This window comes from Aquarana catesbeiana, linkage group LG01 (assembly GCF_042186555.1).
Source record: "Aquarana catesbeiana isolate 2022-GZ linkage group LG01, ASM4218655v1, whole genome shotgun sequence".
NCBI classification, from domain to species: domain Eukaryota; kingdom Metazoa; phylum Chordata; class Amphibia; order Anura; family Ranidae; genus Aquarana; species Aquarana catesbeiana.
This window is the reverse complement of record NC_133324.1, coordinates 502,134,560-502,152,876: the sequence shown is the minus strand read 5'-3', so window position 1 is coordinate 502,152,876 and position 18,317 is coordinate 502,134,560. Positions and strand designations below refer to the sequence as shown.

The 18,317-nt window shown below is 46.5% G+C and overlaps 1 protein-coding gene across 2 annotated transcripts in view; it reads right to left on the bottom strand.

Annotated features, from left to right (window-relative positions):
- The window catches only part of USE1 (unconventional SNARE in the ER 1), a 190,604-nt gene extending 189,334 nt beyond the window's left edge, over positions 1 to 1,270 (bottom strand). Inside the window, exon 1 of one of the 2 annotated variants that reach the window (XM_073593039.1) lies at positions 1,065 to 1,270. In XM_073593039.1, coding sequence (XP_073449140.1) covers positions 1,065 to 1,166 — 102 coding nt within the window. In that variant the 5' untranslated portion in view covers positions 1,167 to 1,270. The remainder of the gene's footprint in view (positions 1 to 1,064) is intronic. The other variant, XM_073593048.1, reaches the window with a different exon arrangement.
- Between the last annotated feature and the right edge of the window lie 17,047 nt (positions 1,271 to 18,317).

The window sequence follows — 18,317 nt, the reverse complement described above, 5'->3', positions numbered from 1 at the left end:
TTTTTTTTTTTTTTTTTCAAAAATGTCTGTATTTTTTAGTTTGTTTAGCAAAAAATAAAAACCCCAGAGGTGATTAAAAACCACCAAAAGAAAGCTCTATTTGTGGGAAGAAAATTATAAAAATGTAATTTGGGTACAGTATGACCGCGCAATTGTCAAAGTGCGACATCGCTAAAAGCTGAAAATTGTACTGGGCAGGAAGGGGTGAAAGTGCCATCTATTGAAGTGAATAAATATAACCGAAAGAAAGCTCTGTTTGTGTGAAAAAAAAAAAAAGGCAAAAACCTCATATGGGTACAGTGTTGCATGACTGAGTAATTGTCATTCAAAGTGTGAGAGCACCAAAAGCTGAAAATTGGTCTAGTTAGGAAGGGGGTTTAAGTGCCCAGTGGGCAAGCAGTTAAGAGAGGCAGAAGGCACATCACAACATTAGGGACTGGTTGAGGTGTTAGCAGTTGGAACTTTAGAGGGGTCGTGAGATAACATGGCCGCAGACCTTCTGTGGACACTTCCGCACTTTTCCTCTGTGGACTAAGCCCAGGTTCACACTGCTGCAGAATTGAAATTGTGCGAGTTCAGCTGAACTTGATTTCATTCTCGCGTGTCAGTCTCACGATTCAGAGACATCTGTGAGGTTTCCTGCATACGTCTATTGAAATTGCACCTGAAATCGCCAATAATACAGAAACTACTTTTGGGAATCGGTGCTGAAAAGTCGGCATTGCACCAATTTCGACGGTCCCATTGAACAAACTGCATCAATGTGAACCAGGGCTAAACAGAATAAAGTCGTTGACTCCTTAGCACTACACAAATACTTTCAAGTCCCCCTGACTGGAAACCTCTGCTCTAAATAAATAGCAGCGCAGCGTGTAGAAGTACACACTACTACTGCAAGCCACATTATAATTCTATGTTCTGTGTAATATGACTGCGGCCCCCTGCCTTGTTTATTAAACATGAGAAGGAGAAAACATGAGCGCACACAATGAATGGTTTTCCAGTGTTGCAGGACTCTGAGGGCTGGTATAGAGCAGAATATGTCAGTGAGGTCTCTCTCTCACCTTCTCCAGCCTCCACTCCCCCTGCTCTCTCTTCTCACAGGCCATAGACTCGCACCGTGACAGAAGCCGCACAAAATTCAGTTCCAGCCTGGTCTTAGCCATGTTGACAAAGTGTCTCAGGATTACACCGGAAGTAACGGAAAGCGTAGTGCCACCTCACATCCAGACGGCGCTGCCATGTTGAGAAAGGCGGAAGCAACTCAAGCCTATATTACAGTGTGGGCATATTGAATGGTTGCCGGTAGGAGGCGCTGTTGCTCAGAGCACTGCAAAGACCCACGTGACGTCTATCCTAGAAATCATTTTATTATATCAGGTTGTAGGTGATTATTACACCCGATAGAAGCACAGTCATTGGAGGAGGAATTCACTTTTTTTTTGTTTGGAAGTTAAAAGAACCCCCTCCATAAAGGGGCGAATGAAGGCTTTATTGCTGATCTCTGCTGAAATTCTGGATGTCATGCTGATCTAGCAGCTGGAACAAGAACACATTTGTAGATATGGCCTTCTCTCTCAGACCTTGCTGATTTGCAAAGCATACAGGCTGAGCAAAAGAAATGGAACAGATTATTCATGTTGGAAAGTACAAACAAACCAAGCTGCCTGTTGTCAGCTATGTTGACCTGACCGGTGGCCACATCTGAGTGGATGAAGGCCCGGTTCGAACTGGTGCGACATGCACTCCGACTTTGAGAGCATATGTCGCATGACGTGTAAAAATCAATTATTTCCTACGAGAGCCAACTTAACTGGTTCGATTTGTGTCGGTTCAGACTTTGGAAAAGGTTCCCGCACTACTTTGGTCAGACTTCTGTCCGATTTCAGACCATAGATTTGAATGGAAGTCACATGCAAGTCGGATCAGCATCTTAATTCATGTGACTTGTGCTCAGAGGCAATGTTAGCGATGCAAAATGTATTGGAGAGGCATGCCACCCAATCCATACCAGATCCTTCTGGATCGTACACACTAAAATCGGGCGAACACTTTTTATCCAAGGAACTTTCATACAATTTCCGCATAGTGTGTACACAACTTTAGACAGCCGATTCTGACTTTTCATACGCCAAATTCCAGAAGGGACAAACTCCAAAATGTTTCTTGTATGGGAACAGAACGAACAAATTTCGTTTAATGTGTAATTAATTTTGTACAAGAAAAATCAGAGAGGAAAGACTGCGCATGATCGGAAACAATAAACAAAAAAAAAACCTTTGTCGTAAGAGAATTTTCATTTAACGTTTCTGATTTGCTATGAAACAACGAGGAAAATCAGACAATCGTTTTCTTATAGTGTATACCCCACTTAATGGTCAGACCTGGGTATGATGGGTCAGTGATGTCACAAGGGGGTGGGGTCTCCGTATTATGTCACCGTATGGCCATGCCCCATAGCTATATAAGAACTGTGAAACACAGGAGCTGCCAGAACGGTGGGAGCATTTGTCGGGGGAGAAGCATCTTTTTTTTTTTTTTATTGGGTCGGCGGCAGCAGCCATCCTGATTGACGTTGGACCTACATCGGGTACATAATTAATTTTTAATAAAGGATTAAAAACTGCCTCATGTTTTTTATTACACTACACTGTTTTTTGGGTGAATGGGTAGGGGTACCCCCTACTCATTCACATGAGGAGGGGTGGAATCAGGGGACCCCCTTTTTTAAAGGGGGCTTCCAGATTCCAATAAGCTCTCTGCTCGCAGACCCCCACAACCCTGAGACCCTTATCGCCATCAACATGGGGACAAGGTGCCCACCCCCCCATGTTGAGGGCATGTGACCCGGTACAGTTCAGGAGGGGGGATGTTTGCTCGTCCCCCCTCCCCTTCCTGGCCTGCATGCTCAAATAAGGGTCTGGTATGGATTTTGAGAGGGACCCCACGCCAACATTTAAAAAATAAAATGGCGTGGGGTCCCCCCCAAAATCCATCCCAGACCCTTATCCGAGCATGCAGGCCAGGAAAGGGGGGGGGGCACTTAAAGGTCTGGTATGGATGTCGAGGGGGGGGGTCCTCAAGCCATTTTTTTTGTAAACTTGGTGTGGAAATCCATACCAGACCCAAGTCGCAGTCATCTCAAGTCGGATCCTGTAAACTCCCATGGAAGTTGAACTGAAGTGGCAGGGCAAAGTCAGATTGGAAGTCGCGCGACTTTTGCATCAGAGCAACGTGAACCTGGCCGAAGTCCCCTGTTTGGTCGACAGTTCCACCTACCTCCCTCAACAAAAGTTATGTTTGTCAAACAATTGCCAACAGGGGCACAGGCTGTTCAAATTTTAGTTGTTTTGGCAGGAATCAGGTAACAGTCGAGCCGTATATAAGACAGCCTTAAAGTGGATGTAAACCCAAAATTTTTTTTTTTTTTTTTATATCATACTGTAGAGTATAAGATTTCCTATCATTTGAGCCCAGTCTTGCCACACAGAGTTAATCCATCTCTGAGCAATCCTCTTTTATTGTTCAGTTAGACAATTCTTGACAAACTGAGAAAAACTTTGTCAAATACTCCTCCTTGCTGTGAGTGACAGGTGATTTACATCTCGTGCATTAGCCTAAGAGACGGGCAGTATTTTTTAATTCCCTCCCCCACTCCTTTCTTCAGCAGCTCTGCAAGGATTGGCTGTTCCACACCTCAGCATGATTTGGCATGCTGAAGTCATGTGTTTACTTTCCTGTCTTTTCCTTGGATGTTTTGGCAGTGGGAGGTTTCCAAGCCATCCAAAAACCTTGATGGGCTGGTTAGCCTGGAAAAAAACAAAACAACGCTTTGAAAAAAAACACATTCCAAAAGCGACGCATTAAAAGCCTTTACATACAGGTTACCACTTTAGATTTACACAGGAAGTCTGGTGCTAGAATTGCTGCCCATGATCTGACGTTCCCTGTGATACCTCAGGTGTGGGACAATCGCTGTATGCATGCGTGTAGGACCAATGCGTGCGTTTGCCTTTGCGCTACCAGCATGGGAGGACGGGGGTAATTTAAACTTTTTTCTTTTTTCTTTTTACACTGTCACTTTTTCTGCTGTCACAAGGAATGCATAGCTCCCAACTGTCCCTGATTTTCGAGGGACTGTCCCTGATTTGGAACGAAGTCCCTCTGTCCCTCTTTCTTCCTCATTTGTCCCTCATTTTGGTCTGATCTATAGAATTGTACATAAAAAATGCACTATTTATCTTTCAGAAAGTGTTTCCCAGTGCTAAACCTTTCATCCAATTTCTAAATTGCTGCAATTGTAAATGTCAAAAGCCAGTATAAAGGAATAGTAGTGGTGGCTTGGCACCGGACCGTGATGGCCGCTTAGAAGAAGAGCTCCGGCGACCAGGGCTTCAGAAAGAGCTTTTAATAAGCTAAAGGTCTTCCGATCTGGCGGGAGGAGATGGCCGGGAGAAGTGCTCCAACCTCCCTCTCACAGACGGACCCGAGCACACAACTGAGCCGGAACCATTCCTGAACTTTTCAGGACCCAGCAAGCGGAGCTGCAGACCCCCACTCAGGCCTCTGAGACTACCCAGAGCGGCGCGCTAGATTCTCCGGGACACACAGGAACTCCGATCCATGGCGCTCAGCCTTCTCCGCTCTTCAGCTTAGCGGACCTGCAGCTGGTGGCGATGCATGTAAAAAATACTCTTTCTGCTGCGATCTTTGAACTGAAAACGGAGATCAGAGCACAGAGCGCTCATTCAGCAAGTACAACAAGTATCCAGCACCCATGATCAGATTTTGCTAGACATGCACAGGCATCTGGAGGTCTTAGATAACTGGGGGAGGAGGCATAACTTAAGATTTAGGGGGATCCTTGAGTCAATAGAAGGTCCCCAGTTAAAGCAAGTAATTTGGGAGATCTGCAACACTCTCCTGGGGAGACCCCCGGACGCGCCTATAGAAATGGAGAGATGCCACAGGGAACTTAGGCCAAAGGGGCTCGACATTGACCCCCCGAGAGACATAGTGTGCTGCCTGGTCAGCTTTAGCCAGAAGGAGGACATTCTACGCCAAGCACGCAATCAGGGACAGATACAATACGAGGGTGCACAAATACAAATATATCAAGACTGTCCGCCATTACACTCCAGCATAGAAGAGAGCTCCTCCCCCTCCTCAATGCCCTAAGGGTGAGGCACATTGTATATCGCTGGAAGTTCCCCTTTTGCCTGGTGGCGACCATTGGGAACCGATCAGCTTCGTTAGCACACCAGCGGAGTTACCGGCTTTCTGCGACACCCTAGGTATGCCAAGAGTAGCTGTTCCGGAGTTGTATAGCACACTCACGCGACCCGAACCGTGGATCCAGATCCCACAAGAGCTAACCCCACGCTCACATCGTAACAGGCAAAGGCGCCGCAGGTCAACATTGAATTCCTCGCAGAGAGGCCTGGACGACATAACAGATCGTGACCCTGGAACAGTACCATCATTGATCCGCAGGATAACAGCGGACTAAGCACAGTTTTTCTGGCCCCGAAAGATACCTTTTCCCAGGGACCGTCCACCTGCACGTCAGAGGGTCCTGTGGTTCCGTGAGTAGATTACACCCTGCTTATCACAGAATAGTAGAACCTGTTTTAGTTGATTACCCACATTCTCTCCCTGGTTGGTAAAAGACAAGCTCAGCATAAACAACATGCCCAAGGTTGTTTGCGTAGTTTTAAGTTGCAAGTTTCTGTGTCATTAGCCCATTGGCCAGCGGCCCCAAAAACAATGCTCGGTTTTATGGAGATGATTCGACCTCTTTAGCGCCTGTTGTTCGTTTGTACTACAGACATCTTAATCCATACGAACTACAACACTCACACATTACCTAGTGCTTTCAGAGGCCCATGGAGGACTGTGACTCATTATTTTGCGCCGTCCAAGAGACAATGTATACCTACAGTTCCACAGATAGCTTCCAGCCGAATAGGTCCAGTAAGCACCATCGGATGGAGCAAATTAAAATTGAGGATCTAAAAATCAGAATGCTCACCAGCTTACATGAAGGAACTTTATACTCAGGTTTATCAATAACTAGACCCAGTTGAGCAGGGAAGAAACTCACTTAACACCAAGGAATATTTTTTGGTTATCCAACCAGGTCCCCAAGCAGTGGGCACGGACTAAGTTCTTTTCTCTTTTTCTAAATAGATTGCAGCCTAGGTAATTACCGTGGCAAAAGGACTGTGAATATGGAATTCTTAAAGAACTACGCCTGTAGATTTAGATACAGCTATGGTCTTTTGTATACTGACACCATCCATAGAGGTAAACTGAGCTACAAGGCTCTGCTGGACGTGACCTTGTTTACTTACAAAATGTTGTTCATGGTTGATATACCTGCACCCTAATTAGAATGGTCCTTGCGTGTCGGGGGCTCACCTCTACAGGCATGTCTCCGGATTTGTGCTACAAGATACATCAGTAAAGCCTCGCCTGGATGGGGACGTTCCTGGGGGGTTGAGTCTCACGGCAAAGCAGATATCCAGGTCCGAACATGAGACTTTAAAGGGGGTCCCATGCCAATGGCCTGGGGTGTTGGAGGGGCTGGGACTGATGCCTCTTCTTCCTCCCCCTTCGAGAAGGGAGGGGCTTACCTGGTTCCCTCCTCACTTCAACATGTTGAAGCCCTTCATAACTGATAAACGTTAGTGGCTGAATGCCCTGGTTTGCTGTCTTTGTTATACAGGTTTGTGTTAGACCTCTGTCCCCACCTCAGAGAAGCGAGTTCCTCTTTGATAGCGGCCGGTTCCCTTTCCCTTCCTCCTACTCTCCCTTCCCTCCTCAATTAGGTGAACTAGCAGGCCTGTTTCCACCTCCGGTAATTGCCACCCGAGTTCTCAGTATAATAAGAGAACCCCCATATCCTTTAATACTCACTCAGCCCCAAGCTGGGACAAGCTTCAGCCCAACCTAACATTTACCCCTTCACGTGTACACCCGTCCTGCACTTATAACCTAAGTACCTCCCCCCTTTTCCCTTTTTGTTTTCTCCTCTCCCCCCCTTCTCCCTCCTCTCATAGTTACCCTCCATACTCTCCCCCCCCCTTTCTTTCTTGCCAGCTGCTCTCTCTGCTTCCACACTCCTATCGTCATCTACCTTGAGGCGACCACTCTGAGTTAACTCCACAGAGTTGACCATGGCAAGCGTAATTGCACGCTCAGCTCTTCTTTCTCTCAAAATATACTCGCACAATGCTAAAGGTCTAAATATCCCAGAAAAACGCAGTAGCATGTTATCGGAAGCTCACAGACTTAGAGCACAAGTACTCTTCATTCAGGAAACTCACTTTAAGTCGGGGTCAGTGCCATGGTCCTCAAATAAGCGGTTCCCAGTAGCCATTCATGCAACCAACCCCAAGGCGAAATCCAAAGGGGTCTCCATCCTGTTGTCCAAAACCTTTCCCCTGATCATAGAGGATCAGCTAATAGATCAAGAGGGGAGATTTATCTTCCTGAAAGGTACTTGGAACAAAAGGTGGTTGACTCTGGCAAATGTATATTGCCCTAACACTCAGTGGCGGAACTACCGCCATAGCAAGCCACGCAGGTGCTATGGGGCCCGCAGCCGAGTGGGGCCCCCTTCATAGTTACCAATAGAATTCCTTTTTTACTGATTTTTCGCCACCCGCCGCCGCTAGAGGTTCGTGGCCGGCGGAGATAATGTCTCCACCGGCTGCCATTTTCCTGAAGACCAGCTGACTAATGCCCCGTACACACGGTCGGACTTTCAGACGGAAAATGTGCGATCGGAGCTTTTTGTCGGAAATTCCAAACCGTGTGTGGGCTCCATCGAACATTTTCCATCGGATTTGCCGACACACAAAGTTTGAGAGCAGGTTATAAAATTTTCCGTCAACAAAATCCGTTTGAACACAAATCCGACACACAAAGTGCCACGCATGCTCCGAATAAATTAAGAGACGAAAGCTATTGGCTACTTCCTTGTTTATAGTCACGACGTACGTGTTTTACGTCACCGCGTTCAGAACGATCGGATTTTCCGACAACTTTGTGTGACCATGTGTATGCAAGACAAGTTTGAGCCAACATCCGTCGCAAAAAAACCATGGATTTTGTTGTCGGAATGTTCGATCAATGTCCGACCGTGTGTACGGGGCATTAGAAATGACAAGCGGAGCCTGCCGAGTGGCTACAATAGAAATAGAGCTGCGGCGCCGCCCACCCCCCTGCCCCCGGCCTGTCTGTCATCTGTGATCTGTTGTGGAAAGGGATGGGGGGTGCCGCAGCTCAATTTCTATTGCAGCCGGCCAGCTCCGCCTCTATTTTGTTCCCCCTCAGGCTTCAGTAATGGCGGTGTTCTGTCAGATTTTCCAACAGAGTCTCCTGCGCTGCTGGGATATAGAAGGGCTCCAATGGGGGGGGACCTGAGATGTAAGGAAGCACTCCGCTGGCTGGGGACAGTGACACCTGAGATGTAAGGAAACACTCCGTTGGGGACACCTGAGATGTAAGGAGGCCCTCTGCTGGCTGGGGACAGTGACACCTGAGATGTAAGGAAACACTCCGCTGGCTGGGGACAGTGACACCTGAGATGTAAGGAAGAACTCCACTGGCTGGGGACAGTGACACTTGAGATGTAAGGAAGCACTCCGCTGGCTGGGGACAGTGACACCTGAGATGTAAGGAAGCACTCCGCTGGCTGGGGACAGTAACACCTGAGATGTAAGGAAGCACTCCGCTGGCTGGGGACAGTGACATCTGAGATGTAAGGAAACACTCCGCTGGCTGGGGACAGTGACACCTGAGATGTAATGAAGCACTCCGCTGACTGGGCACAGTGACACCTGAGATGTAAGGAAACACTCCGCTGGGGACACCTGAGATGTAAGGAGGCACTCCGCTGGGGACACCTGAGATGTAAAGAAGCACTCCGCTGGCTGGGGACAGTGACACCTGAGATGTAAGGAAGCACTCCGCTGGCTGGGGACAGTGACACCTGAGATGTAAGGAAACACTTCGCTGGGGACACCTGAGATGTAAGGAACACTCCGCTGGGGACACCTGAGATGTAAGGAGGCACTCCGCTGGGGACACCTGAGATGTAAGGAGGCACTCCGCTGGGGACACCTGAGATATAAGGAGGCACTCCGCTGGGGACACCTGAGATGTAAGGAAGCACTCTGCTGGGGACACCTGATGGCATTTGGTGGCAAGTGACACCCTCAGAGCTCCCACTGATTCTGCATTATGGTGAGTTGAACTATTTCATTTTATATTACAATGTAATAATAGAAATAATGCGCTTCAATCACCCTGACACCATAACAACCATGGTGCCGGGATGATTGAAGCACTAACACCAGATGTTTGGAGTGTCTTTATCTGCTTATTGTTAAACTTTCTGGAATACACATATTTCTATTGTGGTGTAGGATCTGGGCCTGCTGTCCCTCCATCCCTCTTTTTTCCTTTCTTCTCTCTCTCTCTTTCTTCCTTTGTTTCTCCCTCCATCCCTCGTTCATCTCAGACTCTAACCACACCCCCTTTGAGTCATGCCCCTTTAAGCCACGCTCCAATATTACTCTTAAACCACGCCAATTTATTGCCACGGCGCGCTTTGCAAAAAAAAGTGTCCCTATAAATTTTTTTACAATGTTGGCAACTATGCCCAGGGAGGATGAGGAATTGAAGTTTACTGTTAAGCCTCCCGGGCCCCGTGAGTCCGGATGCATACAGCAGGAGGCAGGAGCAGAGTGGGCGGGGCAGAACGCTCGAGCGCGCCTGTGAAGGGACATCGTTTTTGGCACATGAGGAGGCTCTGGAGTCTGGACAGGAGGTAGGAAGGGAGTGGGAGACAGACTGTCTGTTTTGCACAGTGCCTGGAAAAGCACCTTGTCTCAGTGCAGAAGGGGACAAGGGCTTCTTCCCCACAAGCCCTGGGGCATTAGTTGTGGGGGTGCAAAACTTGAAAAAAACTTTTTTGAATTTACTTACACTATAATGTACTGAATGTAACCTGTAGATTTTATTGGCAAATTTTTTTTTGTTCAAAATTAATATAAGCTGTTGCCTGGGTACTGTGCCACATGAGTGTGGTAATCTGCTGTTCAATGGCATTAGTTATTTTTTATTTTTTTTGGGGGGGCATACAACAGTTTGCTGTGGGGCCCTGTGATTTCTAGTTACGCCCCTGCTAACACTAAACAGGTCACCTTTGTGAGGGAGATTGTCGCGAAACTTACCTTGTTTCTGTCGGGCCTCTTAATCATGGGGGGAGATCTAAATGTCCCCCTAGACCCCTTAGTGGACACATCTACATGCACTTCCTCCCTTCCCTTTTCAGCCCTACGCCAAATCAAATGCCAATTGGCCTCCCTAACACTTCACGACACGTGGAGAACCCTCTATTCCAAAGACCGTGACTATACCTTTTTTTAACCTCCTCACAATCGATACTCAAGACTGGATTATCTGTTTATAACTCAATCAGACTTGACATATCTTCATGAGGCTACTATAGAGGGTATGGTACTGTCGGATCATCACCCTGACACAATGACCCTTGTATTCCCAGTCACAGCCACTACCACCAAACTTTGGAGATCAGATGCGTCTACTTTGGCTGACTTTGGAGATTTAGTTGATTTAAAAAAAAGGGATCCGAGATTTCTTTTTTCACAACGATACTCAGTGGGAGGCACACAAGTGTGTCATTAGAGGACAATTACTGGCAATCTCAGCGAGAAAAAAAAGAGAACATCAAGCCTTGGTGCTTGAACTATACGCCAAGATACACAAATTAGAAGCCCAACATAAGCTTACCTTAGCAATCGATGTATCGCAGGAACTGGTGGGAACGTGCTCTCTTTTATCGGATGAACTACATAATAGGGCAAGGCGTCGCAACACCTTGTCACAAAAATTGTTCTATGAACAAAGCAGCAAACCAGGTAGATTATTGGCTAGAGCTACCCAGACGTAAGGTGGCTTCTACAATCCATCACATTGTAGATGGGACAGGTAAGGTTCATTCTAAAAATTAAGACATAGCCAGGCAATTCCAACTTTTTTATAGCAAATTATACAACCTCCAATCTGGAAACCTTGACAGCATCCCATTCACTAAGCGTGGCACGTTGATTCGAGAATTCTTACTTAAAATCAGTCCCACCACTTTATCTGAGGCAGACTCCCAGGCACTGGAGGCCCCACTATCACATGAGGAATTTGTGGAGGCATTAAAAGCTACTAAGCCAGGCAAGAGCCCAGGCCCAGATGGCTTTACAGCCTTATACTATAAAACATTCTTAGACATCTTATCTCCGAATTTCCTTAAAGCATTAAATTCATTTTCCACCGGTTCCTGTGTATCAGAGAGGCTGTTGGAAGCTTATGTTGCAGTAATTCCTAAGGAGGGGAAGGACCCTACTAATGTAGCTAATTATCGTCCGATCTCCCTTTTAAACGCAGATGTGAAACTATTTGCCAAGATATTAGCCTCCCGTTTATCCTACCATGTGCCTGCCTGGGTTTGCCTAGACCAAGTGGGGTTTGTCCCTGGAAGAGAAGCCAGGGACAACATGATCAAAGCAATTAATCTACATTACTGGCTTACGTCCTCGCAACAGGAGGGCTTTTTTCTTGCATTGGACACGGAGAAGGCATTCGACAGGGTGGCATGGGACTACATGGATACTGTCTTGGGCTCAATAGGAATTGGGCCATGTATGCGGACTCGCATCATGTCCATGTATACTAACCCTAGTTCAAAAGTCAAAGTCAACGGCCACCTGCCGGACGCCTTGTCCATCCATAACGGGACTAGGCAAGGTTGCCCCTTATCCCCCTTATTATATATTCTTTCGCTTGAACCCCTCCTTCGCTGTTTCCGGGCCAACCCAGACATCAGAGGCATACGAGTGCGGGAACGGGAATTCAAAATTGCCGTTTTTGCGGACGACGTACTATTTTTCCTCACTTCCCCCTTGACGTCACTACCCAACCTTCTGCTAGTCCTAAACCAATTTTAAAATATTTCAGACTTAAAGATCAATTATACCAAATCATTTGCATTGAATATCTCATTGCTTCCAGAGTCAGTCAAACAGTGCCAAATTAACTTTCCCTTTAAATGGAGGTCAGATGCCATACAGTACCTAGGTATTCAATTACCTGCTGACCTATCGCAACTATACAGCAGGAACTTTCTGACAGAACTACAAAAGATAAGACAAGACACTCAGAATTGGGATAAGTCGAATATCTCCTGGTTTGGGCAATCGTCCATCCTCAAAACGATAGTCCTCCCACGCCTTTTATATAAAATTCAAACCTTACCAATTCACTTGCCTACCTCCTTCTTTGGCATGTACAATTCTATCTGTTGTGCCTTCATTTGGCATAAGAAGACTGCAAGGATAAGCTGGGCTAAATTGACACTACTGAAAGGAGGTGGAGGCATTGGTCTTCCAGACATGCAGCGATATTATTGGGCAGCCCATCTAGCGTGTATAGTCGATTGGAAGATACATAGCCACTGTAAGGACTGGGTAGGCCTGGAGAATCTGGTCGCGAATGTGGACTTACGATACCTACCGTGGACAACTAGGGAAATATATAGCTCCCCCGACCTTGACACACCCACTTATCGGCCCCACACTTAACGCCTATAATAAGGCTTGTGCCAAATATGCGGTTTCTGCAAAAATATGCCCAATCACTCCAGTTCATAACAACCCGGACTTTCCTCCGGGTTTATCGAGAACCTTTGTGGAGACAGAATGGCCATACGCCGAGATGTTAGCTAAGCATTTCTTTTGTAGAGGCCGTTTCCTACGCCAAACTGAACTCGCAGTATTCTCCAATACGGGGTCGTTCCCGTTTTTGGTCCTATACTCAGCTTAGGCACTTCCTAGATGATCCAGCATGTAGAGGAGGTTTCACTAGGAACCCTACAATTCTGGAATCACTGTGTTCAAGCGCACCCCCACAGAGGCATGTTACCTCAACACTTTACGCTTCGCTTCACGAAAAAACACCAAAAAGCTTACGCTCGGAGCAGGCCTACTGGGAATCGGTGCTTGGCAGGAATATAGAGGATGGAAGTTGGGACAGGATCAATTTCTATCTCCACAAGGGTTCTCTAAATGTTTCAGTACAAGAGAATGGCTATAAATTGAGAACACGCTGGTATAGAACACCAGACATAATACACAAATTTTCACCTACTGTGCCGGAGCAATGCTGGAGATGTGGTAGAGAGAAAGGCTCCTACATTCATATGTGGTGGAGTTGTCCACCACTGCAACCTTATTGGCAGAAAGTACACGAGGTGATCACAAAGGTGTCCTCTCTCCCGTTGGAGTATTCTCCGGCACAGTATCTCTTGCACTTATCTGAGATATCTAAAAAGCAATACTATAAATCGATCACATTACATATGATCAATGCTAGGATGTGCGAAACCAATTCATTGACGATCGACAGCGGCACCGACTCTGTCCGAATGGATACACTGGATTAATCGGACTGCGGAGATGGAGGAGCTGATCTATACTTCGTTAGATAAAATCTCTACTTTTACTGCGATCTGGGGCCCCTGGATGTTCTTTAAGGTTTCTCAGTCTTACCTGGAACTTACTAAAGGCTAAATTAGTACCACGCTAATGGTGACACACAGGGTTGGTCCCACAACATAGGCTGCAGAGAGGGCAGCTGGTGTTATTCTCACCCCCTTCCTTCCGCACACTCACCGTGGGATCACCCCCGAAGCTCCTACTCTCTCTCCCCCCCCTCCCCCCCCCTTTTTTTCTCCCTCTCTTACTCCGAGAAGCTCAAACAGGAGCTTTCCTAGCTTGCTGCTAGCTTGATTTCTACTAACTACCATGCTTAGGCTCGAGATCGAGAGAACCTCAGGAAGCGTTTGACACATTTTTGTTTGTGCATGTGCACGCTTTTGTTCTCTTTACTGTTTCCTGTTATGGAATGTTTGTGTTATGTCTGTAATTGTTTAGGATTCATGGAATCCGCCTCTTTATCTACTACTGGCATTTATTAAATAAAATGTTTGTGGGAAAAAAAAAAAAGCATTACATGGGTTTAACTAATAATTTTTATTATAATTCTCCTTTAACCACTTGCCGCCCACCCGGAGGGGCAGTGCGGCTCTCGTTCTGGGACAACGGCTCAACCCCGATCTTATGGCTCAACCCCGATCTCTGTAAAGAGCCGTGGCCGCAGCTCTTCAACCATGTGATCGGCTGTGTCCAATCACAGCAGGTCACATGTAAATACAGAAATGGCAGTAATCGTCGCTCCTTGTCTGACACTGACAGAGTGTGTGGCGAAGAGATCCAATCAGTGGCATCTCCTCGCAGGGGGACATCAACACATGTAATCAGGGCACTGATTACAATATAGAGCCAGAAGTGACAGAAATCAATGCAAGCCATCAGTGCCCACCAGTTCCAGCAATCAATGCCCACAAATACTACCGAATAGTGCCCATTAGTGATGCCAGTCAGTGCTGGCTATCAGTGCCGCCTAGCAGTGCTTCCCGTCAATGCCCATCACTGCCACCCATCAATGCCGCCTATCGGTGCCCATCAGTGCTGCCTATCAGTGCAGCATAATAGTGCCCCCTCATCAGTGCCACCTAATCAGTGCCCATAAATGCCGCCTCATCAGCGCACATCAGTGAAGGAGAAAAATTACAAAATTTACTGACAGAAACTACGAAAAACATTTTTTTGTTTTTTCTAAATTTTCAGTCTTTTTTTGTTAAAAATAAAAAACCCAGCAGTGATTAAATACCACCAAAAGAAAGCTCTATTTGTGTGAAGAAAATGATAAAAATTTCACATAGTTACAGTGTAAACTACATAAACTACAGAGCTGAGATTTTGGAATGAGTCCTGGGTGGTCCCCTATGCGTCTCACCTCCTCATCCCTGCACTGCTGAAGTCTCTTCTCAAGACTGTGTTAACAGCTTCCACGTGCTTGCTGCTGCACTGTTGAACTCTCCTCTAAAGACTGTGTTAACAAACTTTACCTTGCTGCTCTGCATAGCGTAGCCAGTCCATCCAGCGTCCCACTGCCTGACAACCAGCGCGACACGATGTGCGACTTGGCCACGCCCCCTCACCACCGGGACTTGCTATAAACATCATGGCGCCCCCGCGCCGAGCATAAACTACAGACCTGAGATTTTGGAATGAGCCCTGGGTGGTCGCCTATGTGTCTCACCTCCTCATCCCTGCACTGCTGAACTCTCTTCTCAAGACTGTGTTAACAGCTTCCACCTGCTTGCTGCTGCACTGTTGAACTCTCCTCTAAAGACTATGTGAACAGATTTTACCTTGCTGCTTTGCATAGCGTAGCCAGTCCATCCAGCGTCCTACTGCCTGGCAACCAGCGCGACACGACGTGTGACTTGGCCACGCCCCCTCACCACCGGGACTTGCTATAAACATCATGGTGGGCACGCCGGAGGTGCGCCAGAGGCAAGCCCGTCGGTGCCCGTCTGGGCCGGGCTGGACGGGCCACAAACCTCTGGATACTGTACAGGAAAACTTTCTGCCGGGGAAATTAGTACCGCACACCGTTTAATCTACTCAAGGTCGTTGCTTATCTCACTGAATAATCAACATACTGCAATATTAAGAGACATTCACTTAACTGCGGCGAAAATAAAATCTGGTGCCCCTGGGAACATAAACAAAAGGACAAACAGCCGAAAAGTACATTGGCGAAATCATCTACCTTTGAGACTTTAAGGGCCGCCTTCATTAATGCCCGCTCAGCCACTAAGCATTGTTCGGAAATTTTTGACATGCTAGAGTCAGAGAAATTTCACATTTTAGGAATCACAGAGACTTGGTTTAATGTGAATTATAAGTCAGTTTTAGAAGAATTACTTCCCCAAAATGTTAAGATTTTAGAGAATACAAGAGGGGAGGGGGGTTTGTGTGATTCATGATGACTGTTTGGATTGCACTGAGCTAAAAACACCTGAGTTTAGTTCATTTGAACACCTGGTGATCAGGTGTAAAGTAAGTGACTCTTCATTTGTATTAACCACTGTCTATCGTCCACCTGGTCCAGCAGGGACTTTCCATGCTGACTTATCTGAAGTAATGATGTCCCTGTGTCTACAATCGGATTGTGTCATCCTCCAGGGAGACATGAATATGTGACTGGAAGATGACACAAGCTGTGACTCCCAGGATCTCATAGCTGACCTAGATGGCCTCCACTTTACCCTAATATCCACCATGATCACACACATAAAGGGCCATATGCTAGATGCCCTTTTTACTCATGGCACAGAAGCTTTCAATGTTATAGCACCTGAGGTGGGATGGTCAGACCATAGTCTGATCACCTTTAACCTCTTGGATTTTGCACCAATAAAAATCCCCAAAGGAAATTGTATGACAAAATCTGCTCCATTTCGGAAGCTAAAAAATATAACAGTCGAAGACTTTAAAACACTCCTAGTAAATGAAGAGAGAGAAACCGGAATTCCGGCTTTAGAAACCGAGATTGAAAGGCTGGAAAGATCCCTAGATGAATTTGAGTTAAGAATCAAGGCAAGTCTGGACATCCTGGCCCCATTGACAACAGTAAATAGGCGCTCAAGACTTTCTAAGTCAAGCCCTTGGTATGCCCCTAGTCTCAACTTACTTAAGAATAAAGGCGAATGTTGGAAAGAAAGTGACTTAAAACAAAACTTCCCCGGGACAAAATGGCGTATCGGGTCTATTGTCGAGGCTACACAAAGGCTGTAAAATGCCATAAAAGATCCTATTATAACGATCAAATAATGCAAGCCTCGGGAATTATTCACATTGGTTAGGGACATGTTTGAACTGAAAAAAAATGATTCTAAGATTGTCCAATCTATGGAATTATGCTCTGCGCTTCAGTCTTCCTTTGGGGAAAAAATTTTAAAAATCCGTAACCAGGACAAAATCTTGCCTGATGACTTTGACCCTCCGGCACTAATAAAAGCTCCTCCAGCTTTTAGCTCATTTGCATCCACTTCAGTGGCAGAGATATCCAATATTATGTGCAAGCTTAAACCATCAAGCTCTCCGAATGACATCTGTCCCGCATGGTTTATGAAGAAAAATGCAGATACATTGGCCCCAGAAATTACAAGGATAGTGAATCTATCTTTAAAAATAGGGGCCATTCCAACACGACTGAAGCATGCCATTGTCTCCCCCTTGTTGAAGAAGAGCACACTCGACCCTTCTCTGCTCACTAATTTCAGACCTATATCTCATCTTCCCTTTCTGGCGAAGATCCTGGAGCAAGTCGTCTTTCAACAAATGCAAAGCTTCTTCGAGGGTAACGACCTGTTCCATGATTCCCAGTCGGGATTTAGGCCGGTACGTGGCACTGAACTGTCCGCACTCGATATACGCGTACGCCTGTTAAGGGTAAGGGATGTGGGGGGGTCGGCAGCCTTGGTGCTGCTCGACCTCTCCGCAGCCTTTGACAATATCGACAATCAAATCCTGGGAGACTGCATGAAATACCTTTTTGTATGTAGTGGTGCTGTCCTCCGTTGGATAAACTCCTTTCTCACTGATAGGACCCATCAAGTGCAGATGAACGCTTGCAGCTCGCCAATGGAACCACTTCTCTATGGAGTCCTGCAGGGCTCGGCATTGTCGCCCCTGCTATTCAACTGCTATATGCGCCCACTCACTGACATTATTGCTACACACAAATTAGCATGCCAGATCTATGCAGATGACATGCAGATCCTGGCTGACGCTGACAATGGGCCAAATATGCACCTATAACTGAGAAATGACCTCCTTCACATACAAAAATGGATGGCCGATAACAAGCTAGGCCTTAATGAAGCAAAGACCGAGGTGATGCTGGTGTGTCCTCAATCAATCACCAATTTTCTCTTGGCCTGGCCCACTTTATTCTGCCCCATCCCAACTCTGGCAAAACAGGCCAGGAACCTATTTATTATCTTTGATCCCTGCCTGTCATTTATACCTCACGCAAAACTCTGTATCAAAAACTCCAACTTCTTTATACAGAGACTCCGGAAAATTAAAGATCTGTTTTCGCACGAAAACTGGCTAACTCTTGTACAGGGCCTTGTGCATTCCTGGTTGGATTGCTCTAACATCTTTTATTCTTGGACTTCTATTGAAGTGGCAAAAAAAAATTGCAAGCAATTCAGAATCAAGCTGCTCGCCTGGTCTCCGGATGCGCCAGAACAAACCACATCTCTCCCGTGCTGGAAAAACTGCACTGGCTTCCTATCGCCAAGCGAGTACTATTCA